The sequence below is a fragment of the Hyla sarda genome, chromosome 12, assembly GCF_029499605.1.
Source record: "Hyla sarda isolate aHylSar1 chromosome 12, aHylSar1.hap1, whole genome shotgun sequence".
Lineage (NCBI taxonomy): Eukaryota > Metazoa > Chordata > Amphibia > Anura > Hylidae > Hyla > Hyla sarda.
The window spans coordinates 7,348,836-7,375,257 of NC_079200.1; the positions used below are offsets into that span (position 1 = coordinate 7,348,836).

The 26,422-nt window shown below is 45.7% G+C and overlaps 1 protein-coding gene across 7 annotated transcripts in view; it reads left to right on the forward strand.

Annotated features, from left to right (window-relative positions):
- Positions 1-414: 414 nt before the first annotated feature.
- The window catches only part of LOC130296747 (phosphatidylinositol 4,5-bisphosphate 3-kinase catalytic subunit delta isoform-like), a 113,428-nt gene continuing 87,420 nt past the window's right edge, over positions 415-26,422 (forward strand). Inside the window, exons 1-4 of one of the 7 annotated variants that reach the window (XM_056548624.1) lie at positions 431-480; positions 18,641-18,850; positions 18,936-19,161; positions 21,729-21,922. In XM_056548624.1, the coding sequence (XP_056404599.1) occupies positions 18,833-18,850; positions 18,936-19,161; positions 21,729-21,922 (438 nt within the window). In that variant the 5' untranslated portion in view covers positions 431-480; positions 18,641-18,832. Of the gene's footprint in view, positions 481-6,975; positions 7,057-10,854; positions 10,921-15,994; positions 16,123-18,640; positions 18,851-18,935; positions 19,162-21,728; positions 21,923-23,188; positions 23,238-26,422 lie in introns of those variants that run through there. The other 6 variants (XM_056548623.1, XM_056548625.1, XM_056548622.1 and 3 more) reach the window with 6 other exon arrangements.

Genomic DNA, 26,422 nt, shown 5'->3' on the forward strand with positions numbered 1-26,422 from the left:
GCGGGCCGTGACGTCACGAGGGGGCGGAGCCGTGACGTAACGATGCTCCGGCCCCTGTACTGCCCGTCATTACGAGAAGAGCGAACTCGCTCTGTGCTGTAATGAGAGCGCGGTGCCGCAGCGGGGATCACGGGGGTCCCCAGCAGCGGGACCCCGGCAATCTGACATCTTATTCCCTATCCTTTGGATAGGGGATAAGATGTCTAGGGGCGGAGTACCCCTTTAAGGGTTTTTGCAGAACGGAACTTTTAAACGGGTGTGAAAGGAGCCTTAGCTAGATGGGTGAGACAAACTATGGGGGAGATTTATCGAAACCCGTCCAGAGGAAAAGTTGCTGAGTTGCCCATAGCAACCAATCAGATCGCTGCTTTCACTTTGCAGAGGCCTTGTTAAAAATGAAAGCAGCGATCTGATTGGTTGCTATGGGCAACTCAGCCACTTTTCCTCTGGACGGGTTTTGATAAATCTCCCCTTTAGCAGGTATAGACATTTTTAATTTCGGAGCTCACTCTACTAGAGGAGCCATGTCCACCAAAATAAGCCAAACAGGAGGATCTCTCTCGACATTATGAAAGCGGATTGTTCTGCCGAATCCACTTTTAAGACCTTTTATTTTAGACCAGATCCTTATGTTTCCTTGTTAGTTCTTTAATATTTCTTGTCTTTCTTCATGTAAATATGTATTAATACTTAGTTATATATAGTATATTATAGTCTAGGATAGCTTTAAAGGGGTATTCCAAGAAAAAAACTTTTTTTTTAAATATACAGTGACCCCCCCGACCTACGATGGCCCCAACATACGATCATTTCAACATACGATGGTCTCTCAGAGGCAGCATCAACATACGATGCTTTTGTATGTCGTGGCCATCGCATAAACGTCTATCCTCCAGCGCAGACTGCTTCAGCTGCCCCCGGATAGCCGTTTACGGTGCCCCGTGTGGTCCGCTGACGATCACTTACCTGTCCTCGGGGCTCCGGCGCGTCCTCTTCGGGATCCCCTGCATCGTCGGCGCTCTCCATCGTCATCATGTCGCTGCGCACGCCGTCCCGTCATCCAATAGGAGCAGCGTGCGTAGCGACGTTATGGCGGCGACGGAGAGCGAGGATGCCGGGGAAGCAGAGGCCTTGCCGGAGCGTCGGGGACACCACGGGGACGCGGCGACAGCGATGGAAGGCGACATCCAGGGCAGCGTTGACGGTCCAGAGCGGCGGGGACACATGAGTATAACCTCCAATACCAGTGGTCTTCAACCTGCGGACCTCCAGATGTTGCAAAACTACAACTCCCAGCATGCCCGGACAGCCAACGGCTGTCCGGGCATGCTGGGTGTTGTAGTTTTGCAACATCTGGAGGTCCGCAGGTTGTAGACCACTGTCCTATACTTTACATTGCATGGATCCCTCAACATACGATGGTTTCAACAAACGATGGTCCATTTGGAACGGATTACCATCGTATTTTGAGGGACCACTGTATATATATATATACTGGCTCCAGAAAATTAAACAGATTTGTAAATAACTTCTATTAAAAAAATCTCAATCCTTTTAATAATTATCAGCTGCTGAAGTTGAGATGTTCTTTTCTGTCTGACAACAGTGCTCTCTGCTGACACCTCTGCTTGTCTCAGGAACTGCAAAAGAGTAGAAGAGGTTTGCTATGGCGATTTGCTTCTACTCTGGACAGTTACCGAGACAGGTGTCATCAGAGAGCACTTAGACAGAAAAGAACAACTCAACTTCAGCAGCTGATAAGTACTGAAAGGATTAAGATTTTTTTTTTAATATTTACAAATCTGTTTTAACTTTCTGGAGCCAGTTAAAATATAGAAAAAAAAAGTTTTTTCTTGGATAACCCCTTTCAAGGTGTACTCTGGCCCTAAGACATCTTATCCCCTATCCCCTATTCCCTAGCTGATTCAGCCATACTAGCACTTCATTAGCATATAGGGAAAAACGAAGATATCGGCAGAACGGCGGGGCGGATCCGTGCATAATAAGCATCATACTGAGCTAGTACTGCTGGTTAGTGCGGGGGCAGCAAGCTGACAGTTTTGCTTAAACTAACTACTTTCCTATTGGTTACTAGGGATGTTGCTGACCTCTGACAATTGTATTTGCATCCTTCTCATTGGCCACAAGCTAAAAGAAGGGAGGGATCAGTGTCCTCTGGAAGTGCCGATATTCGCGAATTTTTGCATATTCGCCTTCTTTGGACCACAAGCTGGAAGCAGGGAGGGATAATCACTTTTTATTTACACAGTAAACATCATTGTGAATAAAAACAAAAAATATATATATCATTTTTTTTCTCTAAATGTTATCTGTTAACCTTTGCTGCTATGTTTTACCAGTAAAGAAAAGTTAGCATAATGTTGGCCTCCTGTCTTTAATAAAATCTATATTTTCCGTCACCAAGGATAGGAAAATCTCCAATTTCTTCCTAAAATCCCCTAAGGGGACTAATAAAGTGTAAAAAAAGAAAAATTTTAATAAAAGTTTAAAAAACACATACATTAACCTTCCATATTAAAAAAAATCACCCCCCCCCTTTTTACCATCTTTCATAAAAAAGACATGATAAAAATAAACATATTTGGAATTGTCCCAACTATAAAAATATAACATTAAAGTGTACCTGTCGCCAAAAAAACTTTTTATATTTTGTTAATCAATGTATTTGATTAATTACATGTGATTAACAAAAATGTATCTTTATATATATTTTTTTACTTTTAAAAAACGACCACTAGGGGTCTCCCTACATGTCCCGGCGCATAGAGTTCGGACTCATGCCGGCCTGGCAGCATGAGTCCGAAATCTCAGTGAAGCCGGACACTGAAGAGCACAGCGCAGCTCCCCGCCTGTCAATCAGACAGGCAGGAGCAAGCAATGTGCCTGCAGCACGGGTGCTCCTGACATGGCCAGTCGCTTCATCTGGCCAAATGTCGGTGTAGCTCAGGGCAGCACAGAAGAGGATCGGGACTTGTACGCTCTGTGTCCCGAAGCAGTCATTCATTGTCCCGTAGTAGCAAGGCAGCACGATGGGACACAGAGCACATCAGTCCCGCAAGCTCACTCACCTTGCCGGGGATATCTATTACACTCTGATATTGAAGAGGGAGAAGGGCGGAAGTGCCGATTGACAGGCTTCAGATGACGTCAAGCCTGCCGGGCCACGCCCCCTTCCTCCCTCGCTCACGGCAGGAGCCTGAGCAGCCACAGGGGATCTAAAAAAGGTATTTAAATGGGGTTTTGGGTAAAAATATAGACAGGGATAGAGTCAGTGAGAGTCAGGGACAGATTGGGGGGAGGGATTAGGGACAGCTTAGTTGATGATAGGTAATCTTTAAATATCCCATATAGTCACTGTCATTCACGCACCCGACGTTCTGAACATTATGCTGACAGCGCTGGGTTTCGGCGGCTGTGATCGTGACATCCTTTGGATAGGGAATACGATGTCTAGGGGCAAAGTAACCCTTTAATCCTCAAAAAGACAAAGAAAATGTGTGTCAACCTGTTACTCCGCTCCTCAGCGTCCGGAGCATTGAGTTCCGAACGCTGGGTGCGGGCTTCCGTGTTCACGCCCATCCCCTCGTCACGCCCCGCCCCGTGACGTCACGTCCCACCCCCTCAATGCAAGTCTATAGGAAGGGAGCACGACGGCCGAGGGGGCGGGAGTGAACACAGAAGCCCGCACCCAGAGTTCGGAACTCAATGTTCTGGACGCTGGGGAGCGGAGTAACCCTTTAAGGACACCCTGGTCGTGTTACCAGCATTTAAAAAACATTCACGGGCTGAGCGTGAGTTAAACTCGGTGGTCCCGACTGCTATCAGCAGCCAGGACCCCGGGTTAATGCCGGTCACCACCAATCGGGCCGATACCCAGCATTAACCCTTTAGATGCCACAATCGAAGTTGATCGCGGCTTCTAAAGTGAAAGTGAAACTATCCCCACAGCTCTGCGGAGCTGATCTGGACCATCATGATGTAATCGCAATGTCCTGATCAGTCCTTACCTGCCTCCTCACCATCCGATCGGTCCTGGAGCAGGCTAGAGCAGCAGAGCACCGAGAACACTGATCTGTGCTATGGTATAGCGTTGATCAGTGTATGCAATCAAAAGATCACATGGTATAACCCCCTATAAGGACTAAAAAACATAATAATAAAGTGTTTAAAAAAAAGTTAATAAATGTGAATAAGCCCCTCCCCTAATAAAAGTTTGAATCCCCTCATTTACTATTTTTTAAATCACATAATGTAATAAAAAACTAAAATAATTATTTGTGATAGTGCCGCGTGCGTAAATGTCCGAACTATTAAAATATAAGGGTAGCTAAACCCCACAGTCCATGGCGTTCACGTAAAAAAATACCAAAGTCCAAAATTGTGCATTTTTGGTCATATCCTATACCATAAAAAAAATAATAATAAGCGATCAAAAAGTCCCATAAAAACAAAAATGGTACCGATAAAATCTACAGATCGGGGCGCAAAAAATTAGCCCTCAAACATCCCTGTATGCAGAAAAATAAAAAAGCTATAGGGGTCAGAAGAGGACGATTTTAAACATACAAATTTTGGTGCATGTAGTTATAATTTTTTTTTAAGTAGTAACATAAAATAAAGCAAAACAAACATAAATTGGGTATCCTTGTAACCATATGGACCTACAGAATAAAGATAAGGTACCATTTTTACCGAAAAGTGGACTGCCTAGAAACGGAAGGCGCTAAAATTTACAAAGTGGGGTGTTTTTCTATTTTATTTTGGCCAACAAAATATTTTTTTTTTTTTTTTTTGCTTTCGCCATAGATTTTGTGGTGAAATGACTGATGTCATTACAAAGTAAAATTGGTGGCGCCTAAAACAAGCCAAAGTGCAAAAACGGAAAGACCTTAAAGGGGTACTCCCGCAAAAAACTTTTTTTTTTTTTTTTTAATCAACTGGTGCCAGAAAGTTAAACAGATTTGTAAATTACTTCTATTAAAAAATCTTAATCCTTCCAGTACTTTTTAGGGGCTGTATACTACAGAAGAAATGCTTTTCTTTTTGGAACACAGAGCTCTCTGCTGACATCATGACCACAGTGCTCTCTGCTGACATCGCTGTCCATTTTAGGAACTGTCCAGAGCAGCATATGTTTTCTATGGGGATTTTCTCCTGCTCTGGACAGTTCCTAAAATGGACAGAGATGTCAGCAGAGAGCACTGTGGTCATGATGTCAGCAGAGAGCACTGTGCTCAGGACAGAAGAGAAATCCAAAAAGAAAAGCATTTCTTCTGTAGTATACAGCCCCTAAAAAGTACTGGAAGGATTAAGATTTTTTTAATAGAAGTAATTTACAAATCTGTTTAACTTTCTGGCACCAGTTGATTTTAAAAAAAAAGTTTTCCGCGGGAGTACCCCTTTAACCTCTTAAGGCTTTGTTCACACAATGATTGTTGCATTTTGCAGCATAAATCGCCATTATACACACAATAAATCGCTTTTATCTCCTCCCCCATCTAAATTATATTGAATTCAATAAGAGAAACCCTTCACAGTTCACACAGTTTTTAAAAACTTTTTTACAACTATAATACGGCCATTTTATCCACATATAAATATATATATAAAGTGGGTTTTTATGTCTTTCAAAACACAAAAAATAGTGTGAAAAATCCTGATTTGTATAAAGCCCCCTTAGAACATGCCGGGAAAAAGGGTCTATAAAGCCCAAGCTGTGGCTAAAACTACAACTCCCAGCATGCCCAGACAGCCTTTGGTTTGGCTGAGGAGAGGTGTAGTTTTGCAACAGCTGGAGGCACACTGGTTGGGAAACACTGGATTACTGTGCGGGGCCCCGGGGATGACTGGATTACTGTGCGGGGCCCCGGGGATCACTGGATTACTGTGCGGGGCCCCAGGATCACTGGATTACTGTGCGGGGCCCCAGGGATCACTGGATTACTGTACGGGGCCCCGGGGATGACTGGATTACTGTGCGGGGCCCCAGGGATCACTGGATTACTGTGCGGGGCCCCAGGGATCACTGGATTACTGTACGGGGCCCCCGGGGATGACTTGGATTACTGTGCGGGGCCCGGGGATCACTGGATTACTGTGTGGGGCCCCGTGGATCACTGGATTACTATGTGGGGCCCTGGGGGATCACTGGATTACTGTGTGGGGCCCCGGGGATCACTGGATTACTGTGTGGGGCCCCGGGGATCACTGGATTACTGTGCGGGGCCCCGGGGATCACTGGATTACTGTGCGGGGCCCCCGGGGATCACTGGATTACTGTGCGGGGCCCCAGGGATCACTGGATTACTGTGCGCGGCCCCGGAGATCACTGGATTACTGTGCGGGGCCCCGGGGATGACTGGATTACTGTGCGGGGGGCCCCGGGGATCACTGGATTACTGTGTGGGGGCCCCAGGGATCACTGGATTACTGTGCGGGGCCCCGGGGATCACTGGATTACTGTGCGGGGCCCCGGGGATCACTGGATTACCGTGCGGGGCCCGGGATCACTGGATTACTGTGCGGGGCCTGGGGATCACTGGATTACTATGTAGGGCCCAGGGATCACTGGATTACTGTGCGGGGCCCCGGGGATGACTGGATTACTGTGTGGGCCCCGGGGATCACTGATTACTGTGTGGGACCCCGGGGATCACTGGATTACTATGTGGGGCCCCAGGGATCACTGGATTACTGTGCGGGGGCCCAGGGATCACTGGATTACTATGTGGGGCCCCAGGGATCACTGGATTACTGTGCGGGGCCCCCGGGGATCACTGGATTACTGTGCAGGGGCCCCAGGGATCACTGGATTACTATGCAGGGACCCTACTCACCATGCTTCCACCTCCGCAGAACAACTAGTGTGAGTCCAGGAGACTGGGAGCAGCGCCCTCTACAGGACACAGGGTGTAATGAACTGTTCTCCTCATTACACCGGGACGTGCAGTTCATCATTACACCCTGTGTCCTGTAGAGGGCGCTGCTCCCAGTCTCCTGGACTCACACTAGTTGTTCTGCGGAGGTGGAAGCATGGTGAGTAGGGTCCCTGCATAGTAATCCAGTGATCCCCGGGCCCCACAGTAATCCAGTGATCCCCGGGGGCCCTGCACAGTAATCCAGTGTTCCCCCGGGGCCCCCGCACAGTAATCCAGTGATCCCCGGGCCCCTGCACAGTAATCCAGTGATCCCCGGGCCCCTGCACAGTAATCCAGTGATCCCCGGGCCCCTGCACAGTAATCCAGCGATCCCGGGCCCCTGTACAGTAATCCAGTGATCCCCGGGGCCCCTGCACAGTAATCCAGTGATCCCCGGGGCCCCGCACAGTAATCCAGTGATCCCCGGGGCCCCGCACAGTAATCCAGCGATCCCCGGGGCCCCGCACAGTAATCCAGTGATCCCCGGGGGCCCCGCACAGTAACAGTAATGTAGAGTAATGGCGGCTCCTCCGGGGCCGGGTCACAGCCGTGTAGATCTATATGTATATAACCAGCAGGGATACAATGACCTCACTATTACTGATAGGAAACAACCTGTAATCCTCCAGCTGCTGCAAAACTACAACTCCCAACATGATTACAGGTCAGGTTGGAGGAGTACAGGTCATGCTGGGAGTTGTAGTTTTCACCAGATTTTTTTTGGGGGGGGGGGGGGGGGGGGGTGGCACAGGTTGGGGTGCAGTGTTATAACATATGGGACCCGACCCTGGGTCTGCACCCTGCTCCATACATGGGGGATACACAAATCACAGAAAACCTATGGGAAATGATCAGTCAATGTACGAACCCAAAATATCACTTTTTATTACATGAAATCTAAAATAACCACAAAACCGTAAGTCACCGCTACTGCAAAGGCACCAAAACCCAAAAAAACAGGCAGGGGATATGGTACTGCACCCAGTAATCCATGTGAGAGTCACAGGGGAGAATAATAGGAGGCAAATGGAGAAAACGGCATAAAGCAGGGAGGGGGAGGGAGGAGGCATGCATGCTGCTGCAGCTCTGCTCCGCCTCCATGACATTTCAGTCTGTGCATCATTTTATTTTTTTTTTGGGGGGGGGGGGGGGGGGCATTGTACTTATTTTGAACATTCGGCTGTGTTCAGACAGTGTATTTAGAACAGTGTTTCCCAACCAGTGTGACTCCAGCTGTTGCAAAACTACAACTCCCAGCATGTCCAGACAGTCTTTGACAATCCGAGACTTTTTGGACCATTTTTCCGGCATGTTCTCAGGGTGCTTTATGCAAATTAGGTCCCTACTGGTTTGCAATGTTTTAGTGTTTTGAAGCATTTATGTGCAGAAACACAGCAGAAAGACATAAAAGAACACTTTATTGTAGGTAAAAAAACTAAAGCTACGTGTGAACTGTCAAGGGTTTTCCATTGACTTCAATATAATTTAGTAGGGAAAAAAAGTGTATTTTAAATAAAGTGTGTATAGTGGTTATTTATGCTTCAGAATACAACTATGTGTGAACAAAAACAGTTAAAGGGGTACTCCGCTGCTCAGAGTTTGGAACAAACTGTTTCGAACGCTGGCACCGGGAGCTCGTGACTTCATAGCCCCGCCCCCTCACGAAGTCACACCCCACCCCCTCAATGCAAGTCTATGGGAGGGGGCGTGACAGCCGTCACGCCCCCTCCCATAGACTTGCATTGAGGGGGCGGGATGTGACATCACGAGGGGGCGGGGCTATGACGTCACGAGCTCCTGGCGCCGGCTCCAGCGTTCGGAACAGTTTGTTCCAAACGCTGAGCAGCGGAGTACCCCTTTATATGGCTTTTTTTTACGCAGAAAAAAAATGTTTAGGTTTTTTTTTCTTGTTTTTTTGGGGGGAGTTAGCACTTCAAAAAGCACCTTTTTTTCGTCTTTCTGATGATCCAAATACACTGGCTCAGATTTATCCGCCAGGCACAGACTCAGCAAATTGTCTTTTCCCAAGTCTGCTCCGTGCTTGCCAAGTGTGCGGGGGCGGGGGGCATGACATGACATGGAGGGGGCATGACCTCCCCCCAAAACGAATTTTGCTACAATATAGCTGGCATAGAATTCTGGGGTGTGCCCCCTGATTAGACCGCCATATGGATACACCACTCTTGGTAAATTGCACCCCCTGTGTGAACATAGCCTTAGGCTGGATCCACATGGCTCTTTGTTCACACACGGTATTTCCGTCTTTTTATCAAAAACCAGAAATGGGTCCAAAAAACAGGAGAATCTTCCCATTATAGTTTTTCTCTGAGCCGGTTCCCCTCCTGGTCTTGGCTAAAAACACTGATCAGAATACTATGTGTGAACATGGCCTAAGGGTACATTGACACGAGCGGATTTGCAGCATATTTTACGCTGCAGATCCGCCGCTGAAGGACTCTCTGTATTCTGCCTTTACTTGTGCCTGCTCGGAGCGGCAATACGCCGTACACTGAAGCAATGTGCGAGTGCGGTGTACTCACACACATTGCGGCCGCTCCCCCAGCTCAATGAGCTGCCACAATGCGCGAGTATACTGCGCATGCGCATGTGCGACTCGCACATCCCAGTGTGTCTGCTCATAGCGGTGCATTGCCGCCCCGAGGAGACACATGTAAAGGCAGAATACAGAGGGTCCTTCAGCGGCAAATCCGCAGCGCAATACACAGCGAAAATCCGCTTGTCTGAACGTACCCTTAGGCAGGACTTGACTCAGTATTTGGCTCCAGTATTTGTAAAAAGGGACAATCTGTGGGGATAGAAAGAGAAGGACCGACAGATGGCGCCTCGTGTATCACCCTAAAACATCAAATGGTGAGTGGGGGGCAAACCCACTGGGCTTATAGATGGCCGCTCACCTCAAAGTAGTGTAAATGCGCATATAACCCACAAATATATCGGGGTTAGGGATCGTCCAATATCGATTTATTAGGGCCGATACCGATAATCTGCGACCTTTCAGGCCGATAGCTGATAATTTATACCAATATTCCAGTATAAGTTATCGGCTATTTCCCTCCCACCGCCGCAGGCGCTTTAAATCAATGAACTGCAGTGGCTTTGCGCCGCCACCCGCTTCTCTCCCCCTGCCTGTCCTGAGGTCCTCCCTAGTCCAACCACCACCGCTGCCCCATTGCCTCCCCCATGCGCGGATTTATAATTACCTGTTCCCGGGGCCCCGGGTCCGCGCTACTTCTGGCTCTGGCGGCGTCCTGAGCTGTCACTGTGGGCACTGACGGTGATGTCGCATTGAAAACGTCACTCGTCATTGGACGCCGCAGGAGCCAGAAGTAGCGTGGACCCCGGGCTCCGGGAACAGGTAATTATAAAACCGGGCCTGGGGGGGAGGCAATGGGGCAGCGGCGGCGGAGGTGGTCTCTTGGCGGGGGGGCGTGGCATTATCGGCATATCGGCAAGGTACCGATAATGTCCAAAATCGTGAATATCGGACGATAATATCGGCCAAACCGATAATCGGTCTATCCCTAATCAGGGTACCAATAAAGCGCGCCGTTGCTGTGCCAAATGTCTGCAGGAGAAGACAGGACCCGTCCTGGAAGCGAGGAATGGAAGCAAAGCAGGAAAAAACCCTTGAAGTTGGCGCCGCTGACTCCTGTAGAAGGATGAGGCGGAGGCCAGAAGTATTAGAAAAGTCCTCAGCAGGACCTTGGAGGAGATTCATCAATACCTGTCCAGAGGAAGAGCGGTCCAGTTGCCCATAGCAACCAATCAGATCACTTCTTTCAGTTTTCAGAGGCCTTGTTAAAAATGAAAGAAGCCATCTGATTGGTTGCTATGGGCAACTGGACCGCTCTTCCTCTGGACAGGTATTGATGAATCTCCTCCAAGGTCCTGCTGAGGACTTTTCTAATACTTCTGGCCTCCGCCTCATCCTTCTACAGGAGTCAGCGGCGCCAACTTCAAGGTTTTTTCTTCCTGTTTAGCTTAAAAAAGGGACAAATCTTTCTATTACATTTTTTTCCTTCTGTAGACACTTCTGGGGGAGATTTATCCAAACCTTGTCCAGAGGAAACGTTACTGAGTTGCCCATAGCAACCAATCAGATCGCTTCTTTCATTTGGCAGAGGCCTTTTCAAAAATGAAAGCAGCGATCTGATTGGTTGCTATGGGCAACTCTCCCCCTTCTGATTTTTGGCTTACAAATACTGAGCCAAATACTGACTTAGGGTACGTGCACACGGGCTGATTTTTTTTGAGGGTTTTCCGCTGCGTATTTGAAAGTGGGCGGGCTCTTCTCGGCTGTCCGCAGCAGATTTTCCGCGGCGGAATTTACGCTGCGGAAAATCCGCCGCAGTCCCTACTGACTTCAATGGGGCTTGCGGCAGATTTTCCGCAGTGTAAATTTCCTTAAAATCCGCCCGTGTGAACGTACCCTTAGGCCATGTTCACACATAGTATTCTGGTCAGTGTTTTCTAGCCAAAACCAGGAGGGAACCGGCTCAGAGAAAAACTAAAATGCGTAGATTTTCTCCTGTGTTTTGGACCCATTCCTGGTTCGGGATAAAAAGACGGAAATACCGTGTGTGAACACGAGCACAACCTATATCCACTGCCCTTCATTATACTGGAATAAAGAGACGATATCTATTATACAGCACAATTATATTTATACCGAAAATATATGCAGAAAATAAGACGAAGACGAAATCCCCCCCCCCCCCCATAAAAACAATAACCCCGGGAAGGACCCCCAGAATGTATACGGCACTGACTCCATCTGATCACTTCTAGAAATAGAGTCTCCGTAAAATTAGGTGCTGAACAATCATATAGACTTAAAGGGGTAATCAGCGTTTGGAACAAAGTAGAAACGGAAGCCCCCAAAAGTAACAAAATGGCTTTTTTTTTTTATTTCCCCCCACAACTAAGTATTTTTTTTCGCTTCGGCGCAGATCATGTTATAAAATAAGTGACAATTGTATAAGTACAATTGGTGACGCAAAAAACAAGCCCTTATACGGGTCTGTAGGTGCCAAATTGAAAGCGGGAAACCTGCGATCAGACATCTTGTCCCCTCTTCTTTGGATAGGGGATAAGATGTATCGCAGCGGAGTTTTCCTTTAAAGGGGGTACTCCGCTGCTCAGTGTTTGGAACAAACTGTTCTGTACACTGGAGCCGGTGTGAGGCGAGATTTCCGAACCCATGCAAAAATCCAACCGCGAGCCCGAGATCGCACGTCTGCAGGATCACACCGGCATCGGGAGCTCGTGACATAGCCCCACCCCTCATGACATCACGCCCCGCCACCTCAATGCAAGTCTATGGGAGGGACGTGACACACCCCTTAATGATGTCACACCTCGCCCCCTCAATGCAAGTCTATGGGAGGGGGCGTGATGGCCGTCACGCCCCCTCCCATAGACTTGCATTGAGGGGGCGGGGTGTGACGTCATCAGGGGGCGGGGCTATGACGTCACAAGCTCCCGGCTCCATCATTCGGAACAGTTTGTTCCAAACGCTGAGCAGCGGAGTATCCCTTTAAAGGGTTACACCGCTGCTAGACATCTTATCCCCTTTCCAAAGAAGAGGGGACAAGATGTCTGATCGCAGGTTTCCTCCTCCTCCTCTTCCAAAAATCATAACGCTTTCAATTTTGCACCTACAGACCTGTATAAGAGCTTATTTTTTGCGTCACCAATTGTACTTTGTAATGACATCACTTATTTTATAACATAATCTGCGGCAAAGCAAAAAAAAAAACTTAGTTTTGGGGTGAAATAATTTTTTTTAAATTTTTTTAAACACGCCATTTTTTTCATTTTGGAGGCTTCCGATTCTACGCAGTGCACTTTTAGGTAAAAATGACACCGTATCTTTATTCTGTAGGTCCATACGGTTACAAGGATACCTCATTTGTTTTATTTTATTTTACTACTTTAAAAAAATTATAAACTACGTGCACCAAAATTAGTATGTTTAAAATGATCATCTTCTGACCCCTATAACTTATTTTTCCACATACGGGGCGGTATGAGGGCTCATGTGGTGCGCTGCGGTCTGTAGTTTTTATTGGTACCCTCGTTGTTTTGATCGGACTTTTTGATCTCTTTTTATACATTTTTTTATGGGGCATGAGGTAACCAAAAATGAACAATTTTGGACTTTGGTATTTTCTTTTTACGTGTACGCCATCGAACCTTATATTTTAATAGTTCAGACATTTACGCACGCGGCGGTACCACATATGATTATTTTTAATACATTATTTTATTTAAAAATTGTCAAAAGGACCCCCCCTTTTGACAATTTTTAAATAAAATAATGTATTAAAAAAATAATCATATGTGGTACCGCCGCGTGCGTAAATGTCTGAACTATTAAAAAAATGAAGTGTAAAAAAAAAGTGAATTAACCCCTTTTCTATTAAAAGTTTGAATCACCCCCAATTCAAACTTTTAATAGAAAAGGGGTTAATTAACTTTTTTTTTTACACTTAATTTTTTTAGTTAGCATAGGGGGCTATACCATGTGATCTTTTGATTGCATATACTGTGCTGTGCCATAGCATAGCATTGATCAGACCCTCCTGCCGTCCTCTCAGCTTATTGGGACATCACGGTTTCACTGCGATGGTCCCGATCAGCTCCGCTGAGCTGCCGGGATCATTTTACTTTCGTTTTAGATGCCTCAATCAACTTTGACCGTAAACTCTAAAGGGTTAATGCCGGGCATCAGCCCGATCGGCGGTGCCTGGCATTAAAGGGGTTATCCAGGAAAAAACTTTTTTTTATATTCAGGACCCAAGAGGTTTGAAGCGTACTCAGCTCGTGAGGTCACTTCAAACCCCCGATAATGGGACCAGGACTTACAAGCACGCCCTGTATCCTTAAGGACCGTGACGCAAGGGCGTACCTGTACGCCCTGCGTCCTTAACAGGTTAAGGACGCAAGGAATTTTCATCTTTGCACTTTCGTTTTTTTCCTCTTCGGCTTCTATTAGTCATAACGCTTTTAATTTCCCCCTACAGTCCCATATGAGACTTGTGGTTGTTGTTTTTTGCGCCGCCAATTGTACTTTGTAATTAAATCACTCATTTTACCACAAAGTCTACGGTGAAACAAAGCAAAACTATTTGTGGGGCAAAAGATTAAATAAAAAACACCATTTTACAACTTTTGGGAGCTTATGTTTCTACACAGTGCACTTAATGGTAAAATTTACGCATTATAGGGGGGGATTCATCAATATGTGTCTATTGTAGACACAGTTCTACCCCTTTACACTCTTGCTCAGAATTTACTATGGCTGTGCACTCCTTTGATAAATCTTGTGCAAATATAGAAACACCCCCCCCCCCCTCGCTCTACCGTACACTTCTTCCCTACCGTACACTCCTTCCCTACCGTACACTGCTTCCCTACCGTACACTCCTTCTCTACCGTACACTCCTTCCCTACCGTACACTCCTTCTCTACCGTACACTCCTTCCCTAACGTACACTCCTTCCCTACCGTACACTCCTTCTCTACCGTACACTCCTTCCCTACCGTACACTCCTTCTCTACCGTACACTCCTTCCCTACCGTACACTCCTTCTCTACCGTACCCTCCTTCTCTACCGTACACTCCTTCCCTACCGTACACTCCTTCTCTACCGTACACTCCTTCCCTACCGTACACTCCTTCCCTACCGCACACTCCTTCTCTACCGTACACTCCTTCTCTACCGTACACTCCTTCCCTACCGTACACTCCTTCCCTACCGTACACTCCTTCCCTACCGTACACTCCTTCTCTACCGTACACTCCTTCCCTACCGTACACTCCTTCTCTACCGTACACTCCTTCCCTACCGTACACTCCTTCCCTACCATACACTCCTTCTCTACCGTACACTCCTTCCCTACCGTACACTCCTTCTCTACCGTACACTCCTTCTCTACCTCACAGGAAAAGTGGACGTAGGGATTTTGTTCTATTGATTTGAGGTCGGATTCCATTGTGGTTTTTTGTCCATCATAAAAAACGCCAGAAAAAACTGTCCCAGTTTTTTCCTGTGTTTTGTCAGTTTTTCTTGTGTTTTTTTTCTTGCATTTTTGCTGGTGTGTGTAAACCAAAAAATGTACTAAACTTTTTTTTTTTTCTTTGAAATTTAGATACGTAAATGAAGAGGACTATGTCAGATTTGATGGATTGCAATGATGAACAGCATTTTTTTAAATGTCAATAAAAGAGTTAACGAGGGCTGTGGGGGAGTGTTTTTTTAAATAAAAGTTTTTCACAACGTGTTGTGTTTTTTTGTAATTAAATTTTCAGGCTTAGTAGTGGAAGGCGTCTTGTAGACATAATCTATTACTAGGCGGGGCCTTAGTGTTAGCCCCCAAAACAGCTAGTGCTAACCCCCAATTATTACCCCGGTACCCACCGCCACAGGGGTGCCAGGAAGAGCCGGTACCAACAGGCCCGGAGGGTCAAAAATGGCGCTCCTGGGCCATAGGCGGTAACAGGCTGGCATTATTTAGGCTGGGGAGGACCAGTAACAATGGTCCTCGCCCACCCTGGTAACGTCAGGGTGTTGCTGCTTGGTTGGTATCTGGCTGATACTGAAAAAATTAGGGAACCACACACCTTTTTTATTTATAAAAATTTTTTAAAAATACGCATAGGGTTCCCCCTATTTTCAGTATCAGCCAGATACCAACCAAGCAGCAACAGCCTGACGTTACCAGGGTGGGCGATGACCATTGTTACTGGCCCTCCCCAGCCTAAATAACGCCAGCCTGTTACCGCCTAGGCCCAGGAGCGCCATTTTTGACGCTCCGGGCCTGTTGGTACCAGCTCTTCCTGGCACCCCTGTACCGGGGTAATAATTGGGGGTTAGCGCCAGCTGATTTTTGGGCTAATGCTAAACCCTGGCTTAGTAATGGATTCCGTCTATAAGACTGCTTCCACTACTAAGCATGAAAATTCAATTATAAAAAAACACGACACATTGAAAAAAAATGTTTATTTAAAAAAAAAACACTCCCCCACAGCCCTTGTTAACCATTTTATTGAATTAAAAAAAAAGAAAAATGCTGGTCATCGTTGCAGTCCACCGAATCTGACGTGGTCCTCCACATTCACGTATCTGAAATGAGAAGAAAAGAAAAACAAGAAATATGGGTTAGTAGATTTTTTTTTGCTCTCCACTGGGAAGAGTGCACATAATGCAGCGTGTTCCTAAACAGGCAGCCTCCAATTGTTGCTTAACTACAACTCCCATCATGGGGGCTGTAGTTAACCAACAGCTGGAGTCTCCCTGTTTGTAAACACACTGCCAGAAAGGCTCTGTTCCCATTATGCAAAATGCATAATGTGAACAGAGATCTGTCCCTCTGCCCTTGGACTACTACTCCTCTCATGGGACAGAGTCTGTCCCATGATGGGAGTAGTTGTAGTACCGCAGCGCTGCTGAGGGATGGCACTTGCACATCCCCCGGCTGCGGGACTTTTAGGACTACTACTACCATCATGGACAGACTCTGCCCATGATGGGAGTTGTAGTCCACGGGCTGAGGTACAGATCGCACCGGGTCATTCTGCAGAGACCCGCTGCGATCCGCATTTAAGTTAACAAGCCAGCGGTACACGCGGCTACATCGCGCTGCCTGCGGCTTCTATATACAGCGGTCATAATTCATAATCCCTGCCGCCGGGAGAGGGGAGCTCTGATTGGTCAATAGCTATCCACCAATCAGAGCTATCGTCTCCCGGCGGGGATTATGAATTATGACAGCTGTATATAGGAGCTGTCGGGGAGCGTGATGTAGACGCATGTAAGGCCGGTAATCTAGTTAATAAATGCGGATCGCAACAGATCGCCAGAGAATGATCTGATGCGATCCGCATTTAAGTTAAAAAGCCGGGCAGTACATGCGTCTCCACTGCGCTGCCCGCGGGCTCCTATATACAGTTGTCATAATTCATAATCTCCGCCGGGAGACGGGAGCTCTGATTGGAGAATAGCTATTGACCAATCAGAGCTCCTCTTTCCCGGCGGCGGGGATTATGAATTATTACAGTGCTTATACAAGTCGGCGGGCAGTGCATTGTAGACGCATGTACCGCCGTCTTGTTATCTGAATAAATGCGGATTGCAGCGGGTCTCTGCAGAATGACCCAGTGCGATCTGCACTTCAGCCCCTGGACTATAACTCCCATCATGGGCAGAGTCTGTCCATGATGGGAGTAGTAGTCCTAAAAGTCCGGCAGCCGGGGGATGTGCTAGTGCCTTCGCTCAGCAGCGCTGCGGTACTACAACTACTCCCATCATGGGACAGACTCTGTCCCATGATAGGAGTAGTAGTCCAAGGGCAGAGGGGCAGATCACTCTCCTGCGATCCGCATTTATTAACTATACAAGCTGCCGGTACATGCGGCTACACTGCGCTGCCGCGGGCTCCTATATACAGTTCTTATAATTCATAATCCCCGCCGGGAGACGGGAGCTCTGATTGGTGGATAGCTATTGACCAATCAGAGCTCCCGTATTCTGGCGGCGGGGATTATGAATTATGACAGTGTATACAAGAGCCGGTGGCAGCGCAGTGTAGCCGCATGTACCACCGACTTTTACAGTTAATAAATGCGGATCGCAGCGGGTCTCTGGATAATGACCTGCTGCGATCTGCACCTCAACCCCTAGACTATAACTCCCATCATGGGCAGAGTCTGTCCATGATGGGAGTTGCAGTCCTTACTGTGTGAAAATAGACACTTTAGTAGGTGTCCTCCAAGATGGTGTATACTTGCGCAAAAAAATGAGACTTGCGTTCTTTTTGTGCGTCAAAAATAAAAAAACGCATTTGATAAATCCATGTCTATATGAAAAAGGGCACTAAGGTACACCCGAAGGATGACAACTTTAGAAAAAGTTCCACCAAAAAAGATGCACAAAAAGAATGCAGAAAATATCATTTCGCAAGATTTTGTGCAAGAAAATACACTTAAAATTACTCTATATAGGTTGATGAATTCCCCCCATTATGTTTACTCTGTAGGTCCATAAAATATGGGGATCTCTCTACCCCGACGCATGTTTCAGATCCTCACCATGTTGCCTTCTGATGAAGATTTGATACGTGCGTCGGGTATATGGAGGGTAGTGGATATAGGTTGTATATATTGGTATATGGAGGGTAGTGGATATAGGTTGTTGGTATATATGGAGGGTAGTGGATATAGGTTGTATATATTGGTATATGGAGGGTAGTGGATATAGGTTGTATATATTGGTATATGGAGGGTAGTGGATATAGGTTGTATATATTGATATATGGAGGGTAGTGGATATAGGTTGTATATATTGGTATATGGAGGGTAGTGGATATAGGTTGTATATATTGGTATATGGAGGGTAGTGGATATAGGTTGTATATATTGGTATATGGAGGGTAGTGGATATAGGTTGTATATATTGGTATATGGAGGGTAGTGGATATAGGTTGTATATATTGGTATATGGAGGATAGTGGATATAGGTTGTATATATATTTCTTTTCTGCCTAGTTTTTATGATTATTTCCGGTAGGAGAGTGTAGGTGTGTGATGTGTGTGAACACGGTCTGACTGACATAAGGCTGTCTCTTTTAAATGGACATAGCTTACACTGTATTATTTATTTTAATTATGCTCTGGAAAGGCACAAAAAGATCCCAGTTATGTCAATGTCCATCCTGGGACAAGCGAGGTCGAGTACGAGACGGCACCCGGTCACCCACAGACTCCGCCAAAACGTGTCAATATTAAGGGGCTTCCTAAAGGCTTTTTGGATGTGGACATTCTGCTACCGAATGGCATCCACCTAAGCATTACAGTGCCATTCAGCTCCACCATGGCCAACCTGAAGAAGGTATGGTAGGGCGTTACATTGGTAAGTGTTGGTAACAATCCTGATGTGAAGAGGACTCTGCATTGTCATCTGTTCTTCTCCATAGATTGTATGGCACCGAGCATACAAGGAACCGCTCTTCAGTCTCCTCCATCATCCATCCTTCTATACCTTCATGTGTATTGATCATCAGTCCGACCAGCACATCCTCCAAGATCACCATCGTCTGTGTGAAGTTGACTTCTTCCTCCCCATCTTTAAAATTGTTCTTAAAGAGAATAAACAGCCTAAAATTCTTCCTAGTAGAGGACTGAAGCTCCTGCTGGACAGAGGTGAATGCTGCATCTTAATTTTGTTATCGGCAAATAGTGTTTTCAATAAAAGTGCCCAGGCTGTGTGATAACATAAAAATCCTGTACTTACCTCCAGGGCTCAAGTCCTGCAGGAACATGTGGGAACTGAGTTCCTGCACTTTTTTTTCTCATTAAGGACACCGTTCCATTAGCAGGAGTCCTGCAGGACCAGCCCTTATGTGGAAGAGGACCCGACCTCTGCTTACCTCCCTCCCTCCCCCATAGCCTCCGGTATCACTCCGCGCAGTCTCGACTGAACTTGGCTTCCCGGTGCTGCTGCCAATACATCACATTGCCTCTCAGCCAATCACTGGATGAGGCGGGACACAGCTGTGATGAGTGATTGGCTGAGAGGCAATGTGATGTATTGTCAGCAGTTCCCAGAAACCAAGTTTAGTGGAGACCGCGCGCAGTGATACCAAAGGCTACGGGGAAGGGAGGGAGGTAAGTACAGGATTTCTTTATTTTTATTACAGGGCTTGAAAATAATGTTGTTAAATACCATTCCTATCACTTTAAAAACTTATTGCGGACATAAATAAATGGGTGTGCATAGTCACCATCCTTTTTCTTTTAACGAATGCAGTGCCCCATTTATTGTGCCTGATGCACCAGAATTTTGGCTCCACATGCGCAAAAATCTTAGTGTACGTCAATCGAGCCAAATTTGTTATGCTGTGTGCACCAAAAAGTACAGGAAAATGCGCTTTGGTTGACAAGGAAACGTGACCTATTGTTAAAGGGTCGTGACATGAACAGTAAGAAGGTGTGGCCTAAAAGATCATGGGTCAAAACTTTGTCTCATTACCTTTACCTGAAGGAAGCCATCTAATGGTTGGTGTAAAGTGAAACTGGACAGTGCACACTTAGATTAGACAGTCTACAGAGGCGCCAGATTTATCAAACAGTCCGAGCCTTTGTGATATGTCTGACACATCTAAATTCTCTCGGGAAAAGTTAGCACTCTCTAAGATTTAGACAGTTGTAGTAACTTTGTAGCACATTTCCATCCAAGTTTTCTTCTTAAACCTTGCATACAGAGTCTCTTTTTTTCGGGGACGAAAAGACAATCACTGGTGAAGACTAGCTCACCCAGGAACATTGCTGGGTCTCCAAAAGATAAGGGGCTAGAGCCTCTAACCACATACCTAACCATGCTTGGTTACCCTCCTAACCACGCCCAATAGTACCCAGCCTCCTCCTTCAATAAACTCAGTAGTCGGACCTCTAACTTCTTAGAGGGACAAGTGGCGTTCAGCCACACGAGATCGAGCAATAACAGGTCTGTGATGCCCTTAGATGTCCGGGGCTGCGCGCGTGCTACACTGAACGGACCAGCGTGTGTCTACCCTTTGCCGACAGGTGCGGGTAACCCGCTGAACCCCGTTCGTGATAGGGATCGAGGATTGCAACTATTTCCCATGAACGAGGAATTCCCAGTAAGTGCAGGTCATAAGCTCACGTTGATTAAGTCCCTGCCCTTTGTACACACCGCCCGTCGCTACTACCGATTGGATAGTATAGTGAGGTCCTCGGATCGGCCCTGGCGGAGTCGGCAATGGCCCTGGCGGAGCGCCGAGAAGACGATCAAACTTGACTTTCTAGAGGAAGTAAAAGTTGTAACAAGGTTTCCGTAGGTGAACCTGTAAAAGGATCATTACCGAACGAGGTCCGGGCCGGTGAGAAATCCGCCCGTGGACCCGAAGAGGGCCGGGATCCGAGGGTGGTCAACCACATAACCTTCACATAGCCTGTACATGCTGAGATCTGAGGGTGATAGGAGTGTGATTGCCACAACCACACTCCTATCACCCTCACATAACCTGTACATGCTGAGATCTGAGGGTGATAGGAGTGTGATTGCCACAACCGCACTCCTATCACCCTCAGACAGCCTGAACAAACCAAACATATATCTACATAAAAATTACAAATCAGAACCACTACAGATGATGCATCAGATTATTATTTACCGATATGGTTAGGAAAGCAGCGCCCACTATTCTCTCCACCTTTATTTCCCTCTGGCCCTGCCTTTTTGGGAACTCATAGCTAAACAGGGTGGCTACAACCATAGTGGCAGTCCCTCTAAAGCAGGATAAAACAAAAACGAGGAAAGAAGGAGAAATATCTATAGAAGAGTCTGTACAAGACGGTCATGGAGGCCTGAGGCTTCAGTCCCCTTATCCCCCTAGCGACGCCTCTTAGCTCACCTATAATACCCATATATTTTCATTTGAGATGAACAAATTGTTTCAGCATGAATCTAATTCATTCCAAATTTTCCAAAAATTCGACACTTCTTAAACTTTTGATATTAGTTTTTGAAAAATCTCTCAAAATGGTGGCTGCTACTACTGGCCATACACAGCCACACAGCTCTTGCCTTGTCCATTTTATTTTTACTATTACCCTTGCTGCTGATACAACTACCCCATCTCTATTCATCCCATTCATGACTTGTGGCTGAGCTGTCATGTCCTTTATGCCTTTAATAAAGATCTTTTATAAGCCGGTTCCTCATGGTTTATGTCTCACTTCAATAGATCTGCAGGTAATAAGAGACCCAGAAGTGGACATGTTCTGGTACAGAGTGAGGAAAATGTATGAAACCATTATGGAAAGCCAAGGAGCAATGTCTGAGAAGGAATGGTTGGACATCACTTACCCCCCACAGTTGGATCACTTTGCCGTTTCAGAGAGCAGCCTCCAGGTTGTAGTGAACATACACGGGTCTGAGGTAAGGAAGCGTTAATACATCTGTGTGTCTACATGCCTGGGTGTTCTTGTATATAATCATTGGTTATTATGAGGATAGGGTTAAGCGCTGAATGCTTATTTTAGGCACTGTGGGCCGCCATCTTGGAGGAGTGTATATGAGGATGGATTCCTTGGGGACCGTACTATGGATAGAGTCCTCAGGATTGGAGTTTGGTGGAAGTATTGTGACCGATGGGTGAAGAGTCTATGAGAATGGAGTTGTTGTGACTATGGATTGAGGATTGTGAGGGTCAAGATCTTAGGACCAAACTGGGGAGATAGTTCTAGAATAGTCTTTTATTATAGGGGAGAGGAGAGGTGGAGAGATCCTTCTTTGGTGGAGGAATTATACTACGTCAATAAGGATTCAGGTTCACTTGAGAGGGATTATAGTCAGAATCATGCGGTGGGATCGGCCTACAGGATAATGTCTGTTCGTTATTTACATTGTAGATTTGCCAAGGATTTGATAAATATGTATAGGGCCAGAATAACCCACAAAAGAGGTCCTCCGATCTGGGCAACTATGGAATGTCCGCAGGAAATGTCATATATGTCTGGTAGATGCAGTTTGTACCAAGATTGACATCTAGTTTTGGTTGCTGGAGGTGGTTGGGAAGCCAAAAACAGCGTTGGAAGACGGCTGCTCATGCAGTTTACGCAGCTCCTATTGACATTAATGGGTGTTGCACATAGGTAGCGGTCAGGGGCGTAGCTAGAAACCACAGGGCCCCGGTGCAAAAATTTGCCCAGGGCCCCCCTATCACCTGACGACCCACTTCCCCAATCCCGGGCGACGCCTTACTCAAAGATATCAGTGACTACAGCACTGATGGGACACAGTCAGGAGAATACACAACAATATGTGACTAACAGGCAGGGCCAGACAGACAAAACATATTCCCAGGCATTTAAGAATAAGCAGCCCATTTTTCTACTGGGGGTCCAACTGCTGGGACCCCACCTATCACCTTGGTTCCAGTTGCTCTCCAGCTGCTATAAAGCTATAACTCCCATCATGTCTGGAGAGCCTCAGGCATTAAAGGAGTTGTAGCTTTGCAACAGCTGGAGAGCCACAGATTAGGCTACATCGTCACCTATGATCACTGCAGAACTAACAAGTGACTACAGCTCTGATGGGACAGTCAGGAGAAAACACAGTGATATCAGTGACCTGAGTGACGTCTTCTCTGTTGTCTTTTCTTTTCTTCTCCATCTGGTCCAGACATCAGGACGTCTTCCAGCTCCATATTCTCTGCAGAGTCTGAAGCCCGGACATCTTAGGTTCTCACTTTGTCAGTAGATCCTCATCCTCTGTATGAAGACAATAATCATTATTATTCTGCTAAATACTGTACCCCCTGAATATAATATTGCCACCCACTTTATCCCCTGAATATAATACTGCACCCCTGAATATAATACTGCCACCCACTGCACCCCCTGAATATAATACTGCCACCCACTGTACCCCCTGAATATAATACTGCCACACACTGTACCCCCTGAATATAATACTGCCAGACACTGTATCCCCTGAATATAATACTGCCACACACTGTACCCCCTGAATATAATACTGCCACCCACTGCACCCCCTGAATATAATACTGCCACACACTGTACCCCCTGAATATAATGCTGCCACACACTGCACCCCCTGAATATAATACTGCCAGACACTGTATCCCCTGAATATAATACTGCCACACACTGTACCCCCTGAATATAATATTGCCACACACTGTATCCCCTGAACATAATACTGCCACACACTGTGCCCCTGAATAGAATACTGCCACCCACTGCACCCCCTGAATATAATACTGCCAGACACTGTATCCCCTGAATATAATACTGCCACACACTGTACCCCCTGAATATATTACTGCCACCCACTGCACCCCCTGAATATAATACTGCCACACACTGTATCCCCTGAATATAATACTGCCGCACACTGTGTCCCTGAATAGAATACTGCCACACACTGTATCCCCTGAATATAAAACTACCATACACTGTACCTCCTGCATATAATACGGCCACCCACTGTACCCCCTGAATATAATACTGCCACACACTGTACCTCCTGCATATAATACGGCCACCCACTGTACCCCCTGAATATAATACTGCCACCTACTGTTCCCCCTGATTATAAAATTGCCACCTCCTGTTCTGCCTGAATAAAATATTGCCACCTACTGTTACCCCTGAATATAATCCTGCCACATACTGTGCTCTCTGAATATAATACTGCCACATACTGTTCCCTTTTAATACAATCCTGCCACACACTGTACTCCCTAAATATAATCCTGCCAAACAATGTACCCTGAATATAATACTACCACACACCGTACCCTCTTAATATAACACTGCCACACGGTGCCCATGAACATAATACTGCCACCCACTGTACCCCTGAATATAATACTTCCACACACTGTGCCCCGGAATATAAACCCTCAAAAATAACCATGTTATACGCTGTACCCTCTGAATATAACCCTGCCACACACTACCTTCAAAATATAATAATCCCTCCATAATAATAATACTAATACTGTTACATACTGTTTCTTCTCAGTTTAGCTGAATCACACCTGTCTTCCTCCAGACCCCTCTGTCCTCCTCCTAGCTCCTCTGTTCCAACCCCCCTTTCCTCCCAGACCCATAAGTCCTCCTACATGCTCCTCTTCCCCCCTCCCTAGACCATCCGCCACCCCCCGCCCCTCCAACACACACATGCATAATACATACATATACACGCACATCATACACACACATACATTATACATAAACACATACACCTGCCGCCTCCAGATCTCCCAGCATAATACATCTCCACACATCATACATACATCTTGCTTACACACATCTATCATTCATACACATACATTATACATACAGTACATACACACACACATGATTCATACATCATATATACAGTACATACACACACACATCATTCATACATCATATATACAGTACGTACACACACATCATTCATACATCATATATACAGTACATACACACACATCATTCATACATCATATATACAGTACATACACACATCATTCATACACCATATATACAGTACATACACACACATCATTCATACATCATATATACAGTACATACACACACATCATTCATACACCATATATACAGTACATACACACACATCATTCATACATCATATATACAGTACATACACACACATCATTCATACATCATATATACAGTACATACACACACATCATTCATACATCATATATACAGTACATACACACACATCATTCATACATCATATATACAGTACATACACACATCATTCATACATCTTACATACAGTACATACACACATCATTCATACATCATACATACAGTATATACACACATCATTTATACATCATACATACAGTACATACACACATCATTCATTCATACATCATACATACATTACATACACACACATCATTCATACACACATACAGTACATACACACACATCATTCATACATACAGTACATACACACATCATACATACACACGCCCCCCCCCACATGCATAATACATACATACACATTACACACACATCATACATAAACACATCATAAACACCTCCAGATCCCCCCGCATAATACATCTCCACACATCATACATACATCATTCTAGCTTACACACATCATACATACATACATGTTGCTTACACACATCATTCATACACCCACATCATTCATACACCATACACACATCATACATACACCATACATACAGTGCATACACACACATCCTACATACACCATACATACAGTACATACACACACCACAATACAGTACATACACACATCATACATACACACGCCCCCCCCACATGCATAATACATACATACACATTACACACACATCATACATAAACACATCATAAACACCTCCAGATCCCCCCGCATAATACATCTCCACACATCATACATACATCATTCTAGCTTACACATATCATACATACATACATGTTGCTTACACACATCATTCATACACACACATCATTCATACACCATACACACATCATACATACACCATACATACAGTACATACACACACATCCTACATACACCATACATACAGTACATACACACACCATAATACAGTACATACACACATCATACATACACACGCCCCCCCCACATGCATAATACATACAAACACATTACACACACATCATACATAAACACATCATAAGCACCTCCAGATCCCCCCGCATTATACATCTCCACACATCATACATACATCATTCTAGCTTACACACATCATACATACATACATGTTGCTTACACACATCATTCATACATACATGTTGCTTACACACATCATTCATACACACACATCATTCATACACCATACACACATCATACATACACCATACATACAGTACAAACACACACATCCTACATACACCATACATACAGTACATA